The 11,010-nt window shown below is 41.1% G+C and overlaps 2 protein-coding genes across 3 annotated transcripts in view; one reads left to right on the top strand and one right to left on the bottom strand.

Moving 5' to 3' along the window:
* Nucleotides 1–5,793, top strand: part of RANBP9 (RAN binding protein 9) — a 40,578-nt gene extending 34,785 nt beyond the window's left edge. Inside the window, exons 11-14 of the mRNA XM_067290894.1 lie at nucleotides 1,014–1,135; nucleotides 3,399–3,550; nucleotides 4,280–4,391; nucleotides 4,804–5,793. Of these exons, the coding sequence (XP_067146995.1) occupies nucleotides 1,014–1,135; nucleotides 3,399–3,550; nucleotides 4,280–4,391; nucleotides 4,804–4,934 (517 nt within the window). The 3' untranslated portion in view covers nucleotides 4,935–5,793. The remainder of the gene's footprint in view (nucleotides 1–1,013; nucleotides 1,136–3,398; nucleotides 3,551–4,279; nucleotides 4,392–4,803) is intronic.
* Nucleotides 5,794–6,153: 360 nt separating this feature from the next.
* On the bottom strand, nucleotides 6,154–10,958 carry NOL7 (nucleolar protein 7). 2 transcript variants are annotated; one of them, XM_067290897.1, is made up of 9 exons: nucleotides 10,620–10,958; nucleotides 10,418–10,478; nucleotides 10,254–10,312; nucleotides 10,016–10,047; nucleotides 8,849–8,933; nucleotides 7,580–7,701; nucleotides 7,407–7,484; nucleotides 6,565–6,656; nucleotides 6,154–6,450 (listed from the first exon to the last, which is right to left on the bottom strand). In XM_067290897.1, the coding sequence occupies exons 1-8, from the start codon at nucleotides 10,859–10,861 to the stop codon at nucleotides 6,583–6,585; spliced, it is 753 nt and encodes a 250-aa protein (XP_067146998.1). In that variant the 5' UTR covers nucleotides 10,862–10,958; the 3' UTR covers nucleotides 6,154–6,450; nucleotides 6,565–6,582. The 2 variants fall into 2 exon arrangements, with proteins under 2 accessions (XP_067146998.1, XP_067146997.1); XM_067290896.1 differs by having other exon boundaries at nucleotides 6,154–6,656.
* Nucleotides 10,959–11,010: the final 52 nt, after the last annotated feature.

Raw genomic sequence — 11,010 nt, forward strand, 5'->3', positions numbered from 1 at the left:
GGTTGCACAGATGCCCCAGAACCTAATTTGATGTGAAATCTGTAAGTACTTGGCTGGGTTGTTTCCAAAATTAGCAATTAGGATGTGGTGATGTACTGGTGATAATGAAAAATACTTCAGTTGGATAGTGATGATGGGGGGGAGGGGAGGGAAGCTTCTGCCAAGAAGCTTTGCAGTGTCCAGGCAACTTTGGGATTTTTCACAAGATGAAGACAATTCCTTTGCTGCAGTGTTGCCCAGTCAGAGAGGCCTTTGGTTTCCTTCTTGAAAGGAAACTGAGTATTCTTTAGTAGTGTTAGAAGCAAGCTAGAAACTTCTAAACTGTCTTTTTGATGTGGGAAGAGGTTTGTGGTTGTCATTCTTCCTGACTTGAGAGAATTGGCTAGGATGTATTGTAACTGTCGGCAAAGCTCAGTCTCCAAAGCCACTCGGGCATTTTCATCCCGAATGCACCCTTTTCGAAAAGTGCTTGTGTGCTCTGCCGTGAGTAAAGTACGCTGAGGAGCTGTATGCTTTGAAGTTGTCTCTGAACACCTCTTTCGTGTCTTGGTGTACTCAGTATTTGCTTTGGGTTTTTTCTTCCTTTTCCCTGTCTTTCCACTGAAAGGGTTATCAAGAGACTGAGGCTTTTTGAAAGAGTTATATACCTAAAGAGTTGTTTACCTAAATATGATATTCTTGAAGTAGTCTTTGTTTTATTTAACCATGTGCAAAAAATGAAAGTAGGAATAGCAGAGATTCTCTCAGTGCATTTTGTCCAGCTCTTTGTGTGTACGGATACATAGCAATGTAAGAACTTCCTGGAGTATATTTAGAAAGTATTATGCTACTTATTCTTGAATACTGGTGGACATGTGTTTAATATTTCAGCATTTGAAAATTTTATTTAACTTGGTAATATTTAAAAGCAGTATTTTGATAGCCAAGATGAAGTACTGTGCTGAGGTTGTAAAAAGGATTATCCTGAGTACTTAAATATGAATGAAACTTTTCTTGTGTATTACTCTTTGCAGCAATGATGTAGACATGGAAACAGATCACTACTCCAATGGGGTTGCTGAGACTTCATCCAATGGCTTCCTAAATGGTAGTTCTAAACATGATCACGAAATGGAAGATTGTGACACAGAAATGGGTCTGCAGTGATATTTCTTACATTTTTATTAAGTGATGGCAACAAGGTTATGTTTTTACTTGCAATGCTTCCCAACTTGAAAATTAGGGATATTAGCTGAAAACTTAATTTTGTCTTGCTGCTTTTGTATGTAAATCTTATAACACTCATTTAGGTGGACTGATGTTAGTGTGAGAACAGGGGAAAGTAGTCACTGATGCTAGTTTAAATATCCATGAGTTTCTAAGAAAAAACCTTTGAGAAGAAATCATCCCACTTGTTTAGCACACCTAGGTTAGGGCTAAAAGTTGTTTTTCCCTTTTCCCCCCATCCTTTTATCACTGCAGTCCTCATGGCATCTTAGCATGCAGCAATAAGATTTGAAACTCCAAATCACTTGTATTGAAGAATACAAACTATCGTGTAGGTGTTAATATTAAATGCTCAGGAAAAGATTTGGGAATTGACATGTAAAAGATTGTTTTCCACCAAAGAAATACCCTGTTCTACATAGTCCTGCTCTAAAAAGTAACCCTGTTTTCCTTTACCTGTTTCATATTCAGTCATAGTTGCTGATGTGACAAATGAGTTTTTATTTAATTACCCTCTGAGTGCCAGCCACCTTAAGAAGATACAGGCTGTTCTGTCAATTACAGCACTAACCAGCTGCCCCGTCCAGTGATGCTGAAGGCAGGCAGATGACTTAAGTGCGCACAGGCTGAGATTTAGACAACGGTGGTTATTACTGGTGGTATCTGAAAATGGAAGAATCCAGCCCAGCCATTTCTGCATTTGCAGAACTGCCTTTTTAAATTGATTTTAAACTGGCATCAATTATGTAGCTTAAATGAAACGTGAAACTCAGGGCAACATTACTGGTAAACTTTCAGAATACAATAGTACTTACAAATATCTATGAATGTTTCATGGTTCTGAGGGCGTGCACTCTTGCTGATTATGCAGTTTGGCTGGTAAATACTACATAATTATTCAAAAGCAAGTATAATTCTGTTACAGCCCTGAGGAGTGGATATTCAGATTCCCCTACTGTTTCTCTGCATTACGCTCTGAAACTGGATGACAACAAGGCCTCGTTTCTGTGACAGAAAAAACAAAACACTTCTTTACTCTCTTGCAGCCCTTACCACAGAGGCTTGCTGTGACAGACATGAAGCAGCTCACAGGGCGCAGAGTTGCCTTCCCCCCCCCCCCCCCAAAGTAGTTGTTTTCAGCCTTTGGAAAATGATGTCCTAGATTGGGCTGCAGCTAGCAACAAACACCACTGCTTGAAGACTCATGGGTGCTCCACCTCTGTAAAAACAAATGTTGCTCTTCAAACTACATTGTTTACACCCCACAGTTTGAGAATTATTTGTATTATATTTTTGCTTTCTGAAATATTCTCTGTATGTAATTTGATGTAGGCAGTTTTCTCAGAGGTGATATGTTTACTTCTAAGAAAAAAGTGAAAATGACTATTTTATTCTTAAGTACCTGTTTGAAATAGCGGTCAATATCTATCATTATATAGTAAGGCTAAAATGGGAAGGAAGAATGGTTTTGTAACTAAAGTGTAGATCAGAATTCTGTTTCAACAGTTAGTGCCATTGATGGGGGGGGGGAAAAAAGGCAAGGAATGGATAAATCTTTTTATGCAGGTTACTTGAGTATGAATTGTATGTTAGATCATTTAGAAGGACTTCAGATATATGAAGAATTTCTGTTGGCGGTTTTGTAGCAGTGTCCATCTTGGCAGTTTGGGAAGTTTAAGTGTTTTTTTTATTTTTACCCTATTTTGGTAGTTTGAGATTTGGCATACCTTAGAAGTGCAATGCCAAACAATTAAAAAGGTAGCTAGAACTGTGTGCACTCCTTGAACTAAAAAGTAGAGTCTGCTTCCCCAGGAAGCTTGGCCTGTATACCAGGTTGTACTAGGGGAACTAAAAAGGCGTGTATTTAAGCCAGCTGTTCTTTAAAAACAAAACAAGAACAGTTCTCGCTTAAAACTCAGTTTATAGTGTAGTTAATTTAAAATTAGCCATGGCAAAAAAACAGCATCTGTAGACAGACTCTGCTATTAACAAAATCCCTTAAGATACTACTACTTAAGGAACAATTCAACAGTGTGCAGTATAGTGATACATTTTGCCAAGATCTCTGGCTCTACGTGTTTCACTCAGAGAAGCCCTCTATCTTTTGAATGAAATGAATGCAGATTCTCTAGTTCCATAGACTGTTATTGCCAGCTCTATTAGTGGTGATGATGATGGTATCATTCTTGCAGAAGTAGATTCAAGTCAGTTAAGACGTCAGCTATGTGGTGGCAGTCAAGCAGCTATTGAAAGAATGATCCATTTTGGAAGAGAATTGCAAGCAATGAGTGAGCAGCTAAGAAGAGAATGTGGCAAAAACACAGCGAATAAGAAAATGCTAAAGGTATGCTTAATCTTGCAGTTCTGTCATTAAGGTGAATAATGCCCTGCCAAGCTGAAACTTTTCACAGCATGCTGCATTAAAATGTTGTTTTGCTTTAATTTTTGTGGGTTCTTTTCCAATAGAAGTAGTACTTTAGTCAGCAGTGGAGTAGCGCTTTCTCACATTTTATCTGTGTAGCACATTCATAAAGATAACTTTCATAGTATAAACAATTAAAAGCAGAGATGAAGTTAGCAATTCTGTCTCTCTCACTTCTGATGATGTAGCTTGCCCTCTTGTATAAATATAAAAATGCCATTTTCAGATCTAACGATAAATGACCCCTAAGAAAAATAAGAGATTGGAGGATACAGTGCCTGAAATGTGCTCTTTTGTGGGTGGGTAGGGGAGTGTGGGGGGGAAGGGCAGGTGTTAGATACGGAAACTAGTTTACCTTGACTGGAGGCTACACTGGAAAGGAATACCAAAGACTGACTGGATGCAATTTCCAGGTTGTGTTCTCTCTCCCACCACTTTAACACTGCTAAATTGGTCTGTGTAATTTCCAGTCAGGCAAAATAGCGCTTGCTTGAAATGGAACAAGTGCTGTAATGGTTTTTATCCCGTTGTATTGATGAGGGATACCAACAACAACCTTTATTATTTGGAGTCAAAATGGGTGAAGAAAATTATCTTAATTTTTGCTAGTAAATACAGCTGTGAGATTTAATGAAAATAATCTTTCCATAGGATGCATTCAGTTTACTTGCGTATTCAGATCCCTGGAGCAGTCCTGTTGGAAATCAACTTGACCCGATACAAAGAGAACCTGTATGCTCTGTACTTAATAGTGCAATACTAGGTAAGGCCTCATGGTTTTATGCTTGGTACAAGTGCCTTTCATTCAGGAAATGTAGTGCTGCTGATCACTATACCCTATCTGCTGGGCTGAGTGATGAATGAAGTACAGTGATATATTATGGCAATGTCTGTTAGCAGAATAAAATGAGAATTTTGAGGGAGTTAATAATGTAACCGATGTAAAATCCTTTTTTTGTTTTGAAACAAAAAATTGGCTTGCTCACTTCTGGTGCTATGCAGGGAATTTTAAAATGTCACTTCACTGCTCCTGCTCTGCCTTAAGCTGTGGCAAGGTTTACAGGTAAATACTAGAATTCTGTAATTATTTAAGCAAGCTTAGAATTTATATTTTCACTGTATTACTATGAAAATAACCATGTGTTGCAACTCTGCCACTGTTAATTCTCTTTCAGAGACTCACAATCTGCCAAAGCAACCACCGCTTGCCCTAGCGATGGGACAAGCTTCACAGTGTCTGGGATTGATGGCTCGATCAGGAATTGGATCCTGTGCATTTGCCACAGTGGAAGACTACCTACACTAGTTATGCAGTTGAAGATCTGAAATGTGTTGTGGCATATTCAACGTGGAAAGTAGACCAGCTCTGCTGACTGGAATTTGGAATTTTAATTATGTACTAAGGACAAGTCTGTCGCTTTATGTTGCTTCCTAGTTTACAGCATGATGCAAATGATTTCTAACTTAGTGTTAGGAGAAAATTTCCATCTTTAAACCTCTTAGTTGTCTAAGAGTTGAAAATATCACTGATAATGTCAGACATCCAAATTGACAATTACAACTCCTTTAAACGATTGTCCAAAACAAACCAAAAATCCTGCTACTCTGTGGTGGGACGGAAGAATATAAAACGTGGATGTATTAGCATGTGGGTGATGTAAACGTCAAGCAGGATGACTTGCCAACCTCCACCCCCATTGTTACATAGTTCAATCAGTGTAATTTGCAAAATGCATAAACACCTGATGGTTTGGATATATAGTGTTGATGGGAAGAAATGATATTTTTTAATGTGTACTGTAAAACTTGAATTACTCAGGAGCTGAGTGAATATGTTTGTTGCTACTTACAATCCCAACCTGTTGATCTTAGTAGTTTTTTGTTTTAACATGGTCTTTTCAACTTTGTTTCCTTGTTTAACTACAGACAGCTTCTGTTGTGTAGACTCACCAGTTTAACTGTTGTATTATAACAGTATTACATGTCAACACAGTGTGGTTATGACCTATTTATATAAAAACCAAATATTTAGTCAGTTTACAGTCTTAATTTAATCTTTGTACACCTTGCATTTTTAAAAGTGCTTAAATAGTACTATATTGCAATAAAATGTAGTGATATCATAATTAACCAGCCATTAAAAACTTACTTCTACATATATAGTAGCATGGACTTGTATGCTACGTTTTCTTTGTCCTAGAGTTTTATCCTAGAATAGTGGCTCTAACATAGCCTGACTAAAGCACAGTGGTTCACTGGTCAAACCTGAGACACCACTTCCCACTGCAGTGGTTGAACTGTCAAAAGTTAGAGGTTTAATGTGTGCTTGCCAGAAACAATTTTAGCTAGCATTGCTGAAGGCAAGGCACTGAGTTGAAGCTTCTTCAGTACCTGTAGGCCTCTCTCAAGATGGCAAAAAAGACGTATTCCTTGAAGGTAATCTTCAGGCTGGACAGAAATCTCTGCTACATAAACTGACTAAAGGAGTCTGATATTAGGATACAGCACTTTTTTTGAGATGCAGATGACTGAAAAAGCAGGAATAGTTTACTGTTGTAAGAAATGCACCATCCAGGTCAGCAGCATGTACAAAATCATTCATGTTTATTCTCTGCCATCAATAGAGGCCAGCTATATCAAACTGGTCTTGTGTAACACCTGCTGTTCTAAATTGGTGTTAAGGTTATGCAATCATTGCCAAAGCCCAGCTGTTTCTTAGCTATCCCAGCAACTTCTGAAAGTGGGAGGGCAGAGAACATCGAAATCAACTTGGGCACAGCTTTGTGAAGGTTTGTATCTTCTGGTGTCTGTGGTGTCTGCAGCTGAAAGTTAGAGTTGTGGAGGATGAATGAGAAAAAAAAGAACAAACCCAAATTCTCTTGTACTGAAAGTTAATGATGTCTCAGCACATGCATATAACAAGTCCTTAAGAGCACCTTCTGAAAAAGCTGTCTTCACACCAGACTTTTCATCTTTGCTGCAAGCCAGCATTTCTTAAACTTCATTGCTTTCTGCTTTTCTTCTAGCCCTTAAAAAAAAAAAAAAAAGGAGGCTGTAGCATTTTTTTTGAAGCATATAGCTGAGGAGCAGCAAAGCATAGATTACTGTAGCATTTCAAGCCTAAGCAGGCAACTTGATTGGAAAGTTTATTAACTTCCCATTTTATTTCACATACATATAACAAAAGGCTTTCATGGGACATTGTGCTTCCATGGGATATGTTGTGCTAATCTCCTTCAGATGAGGGTACAGCAGTGCTTTCTGTTCTTTCACTTTTGGAGCTCAATTGAAAAGCAGACCCTGACTACTAAGGATTAATAATTACAACTTTTCCCTTCTAAATTTTATGATCCTCACAGACTCCGCTTATGTGATTAACTAGGAGGATGGCTAGAGCTGATGTATGGGTCAGTCTTAATTTTTACAGGGAGAAAAAGGCCTATTTTGTCCCTGTTCATGCAGAAGTTTTGGGATCTTGGTATCCCTGCAGTATGATTTTATACCTATTTAAGCAGGCACATAAACACAGCTTTAGGCCCAGCTGCTGTTTCCTAATGTATGAAAAATGAGGTAACATTTTGGAATTTTGTTCTCTACACCCTCCCCCATGGAACATTCACTACACAGTGCTGTAGTGTCCTGCTTCCCCTCCCTCACTATCAGGTACTTTAGTTAGCAAACTACAGTCCCATAACAAGCATGAAAGCTATATAAAGAAAAAAGGCAGCTCAAGTCATACATGCATAAAGACATACCTGCTTTGAATTTTTACACTTACCCCAAGATTTGTCCACAAACTGAACTGCAGCTTTTTTAACTGGGTTTTTCTTGTTTTCAAGGGAAAAAAACTCATTTGCTGAAATGGAGATGAATGAATGTTATTTACTGAGTTTAACGCAGACAAATCCAGAAGACAGAGAGATACAGCACCGCATAAGGAAAACAGCTTACCATGCGTTCGGTTAGTGCCCGCTCCATAGAGATGAGTGTATAAAAAGTCTTTAGCTGTCTGTTGGTGGAGACCTGTTAAACTCTGATCTTTTAAGTGCACAGCCATATAGTTTCCTTTTGACCTAGTTAAACAAACAAAACAATAAAAGGAAATAAATTTTGATAGCTTGTTTAAGAAGCCAGAACAATAGATGCTCTAATCAATATTTTGCTACTTTAGCACAACAGATGGTTTCTGATTCTCAGCCAAGCTTTGTACCACTGTAGTTCTGACATGGAAAGCTTTAAAAAGGAGGAGGGGGGCTAAGCCCCCACCATATATGCCTTCATTTTGCTATTTTGTTAGCAAACAGGAGTTCCTCAAGAGTCTTGAACTAGTCCTGCCAAAAGCTAGTGTAGCTTTCCTCTACAGGGATGTCAGGCACAAAAAAATACATGCTCTACAACCAGAGGTAGTGGACTCTGTGTAACAGAACTTTTACGGCTGTGCTTATGGCTGCCCAAATCTCATCCCAGTTGTAAGAACAGATCCTTAATTTCTCTTTTCCACACCTGAAAATGAAATCTGGTATTTCTCTGATGAATAAGGAAAGCCGATGATACACAAATAAAAATTCCCTTCTTCTTCTATGCTGCTACTGTTGCTTAAAATTCTAGGCATACAGGAAGAAGCAAACACAACGAAGAGGAATGAAGTCCAAAACACATTTTTAAGAGTTCATCTTTGTCTCTATTATTAAAGTTATGTCTTTAATAAATTTTGAAATTAATGAATTAATTGATAGTAAATTGATAATAAATTAATCACTAAATTCCTATAATATGGCTTTTCAAAAAAAAGTATGGTATTAGCCAAAGGCATAATTCATAAAAAACAAAACAAAAACGTGCAGAAACAACCAGCTCCAAACACCCACATGCACCCAGCAGAGCAATGGGTCCACATGCTGTCCAAACCACAAGACTTGCTATGAGGAACTGTGGGTGGGAAGCTGCATTGCCATATCCAAGTTCGTGTCAGTTAAAGTCTCACATGGCCATGCAGCCTTTTGAAAGACATGTTTGTTTTTTACAAACATGCTACTTCAGAAGCACGTTAAAGTGGCCTTTATCACATAATATGCTTTCAATTAGAGGAAGAGCAGGAATAACATCAAGTGAAAAACAGAGTACAGAGAGCCAGTGATAAAACAGCCGCTGTGATGCCCTCCCCAAACAGACAGAAGCAGTCCTGAGAGAGACAGGATGTGTCTACTGCTTCCAGCATACCTGGTACCCTTTGGTTTGTCTTTCTTGAGCTGTCCTGGAACATGTCCTTCACTCTGCCTTGCAGGCCCATCTTCAGGGTGTTCATCTAAAACAAATTTAATAGACAAAAGAAAAGTTTCCCACATATGAATCAAGAGCCATACACAAAAGAGTAACAAGGATGAAACAATCATTAAGCTAAAAAAGGGAAGATTTTAGTCAATGCCAACAGGCCTTTTCAGAAGTTCTGACTTGCAAGAGCTACAACATGTTGTCCTCAGAGAAGGGCTGTTACAGGAGGGGAAAAGGACGAAGAAAGCCTTAGGGGACCCAGCTGAAGTACAGCTATTCAGCTTTCCTATTCTTACGCATCAACAACAAAAAATGGGATTCAACACACGATAACAATTCAATGCAACACAAAGCTATGCAATCCTCACAAAGCAGAGTCCAGAGTTGGCCTTGTTCTCGCTATTAAATACATACTGTGGAGACTGTATATTCAAAGCATCATCCTAAGCTCATCTCTGTTTTGCCAACTTTTTTTTTTTTTTAAATAATAAAAGGAAGAAAAAGTAGCATTTATACTGGCCATCCATATAATTATGGGAGGTTGGAATGAGAGAATTGTGGAGAAAAAAAAAACAAACCAAAGCAAAACTTTTTTTTTGGTACATTATTTTGACGTACAGAGAAAGAGGGCTAAAGTACTCCTGAGTATCCAGGAGCCTAGTTTTCTAGTTGAGGATTTGAATAATGTTATTTATTTAATTTTTACTGGTACCGTGAAATCACAGTATTATGTATCCTGTACAAAGGTAATTATCAAGTATATCTATGAATAGCCTTTATGACTTAACTGAATACTAAAGATTAGTCTGTTTCTAGTAATCCTAGATTTTTTTAAACTATAACACCTGCCCATTATTTCCTTAAACAGTTTGGGCTTAAGTCATTGTACAGTGTAAAAGGCTCTGGAATCAGAGATTAAACATGATCACTACCAACTTTAGGTTGGTATTTCAATATTTTCCCCTGGCAATAGACAACCAGTATGATCTATTTAGGTTGCAGATTCCAAAAGAGCTCGGTAACAGACAACTACCTTACCACAGCTATAATACAGAAAAGAAATCCTGAGATATAGCTATAAAAAACAGTGTGCAGTTAAGCTAAACAGGAGCATACCTTGGTCAGCTGCATGAGTCACCTCACTTTGTCTATGAAGCAAGGAAAAAGCAATAAATTACTTTCCAGTGTAGACTCCCCTTGCTTAGTCAAAGCCACTGAAGTGTATATGGCATAACCCCGAGGCACCTGGGAGGAGACACTAAGCAGCATCACGACATTCGCTTCCACCACGACCTCCCAACCCAGAACCCGCACCGAGCCCCATCTCCCCTCGGCCCGGGGCGCCGCTGCTTACCGGCCGGGCGGCGCGGCGGCCAACTCCTGCAGCACGGCCTCGGGGAGCAGCTTCTTTCTCTGCGGGGGAGACGGCAGTCAGGCGCGGCGCTGCCCGCTCGGCGGCGGCTTACGCGGGCCCGCAAGGGCCGGGGAAGGGGGCAAGAGCGGGAGGGTCCGCGGTACCTTCTGCTCCTTGAACAGCTCCTCGCGCCGCCGCCGTTTCTCCTTCAGCAGCTCCCGGTGCCTATGGGGAGGCGGGAGGCGCCGTCAGCGCGGGAGGGGGAGCGGTTGGGGCGCGCGCGGGTGGCCGTTGGGGGGGGGGGGGGGCGGATGGTTGGGGCGCGCGCGGGTGGCCATTGGCGGGGGGAGGGGGTGGGGGCTGTACCTCCGTGCCGCCTCCCCCGCAATCTTTCGTTCGGTCTCGGCCGCGGCCCTCGCCACGTCGAAGGACACCTCCTCCGGGGCCTCGTCCGCCTCATCCTCGAAGGAGGGCAGGCTGGGGAGCGCGGCGGAGCCGCCTCCGGCCGCCCTCCTCTGCCGCCCGGCCCGCCGAGCCATGGCCCCCAGTCCGGCACGGAAGCTCTCCAACTTCCGCCGCAAGCGCCCGCCGCCCCGCCTCCCGCGCATGCGCCCCGGCCGCTCGGCACCCGCCAGCCCCCACTCCCAGCATGCCCCACGTGAGAGGGCGGGGCCAGGCCCCGGCCGCCGCGGGAGCTGTGCGCCTCGCGCCGCCGCCGCTGCCCAACGGCCAGCACCCGCCCAACGGGCCCTACACA

Source organism: Apteryx mantelli, chromosome 2 (assembly GCF_036417845.1).
Source record: "Apteryx mantelli isolate bAptMan1 chromosome 2, bAptMan1.hap1, whole genome shotgun sequence".
Lineage (NCBI taxonomy): Eukaryota > Metazoa > Chordata > Aves > Apterygiformes > Apterygidae > Apteryx > Apteryx mantelli.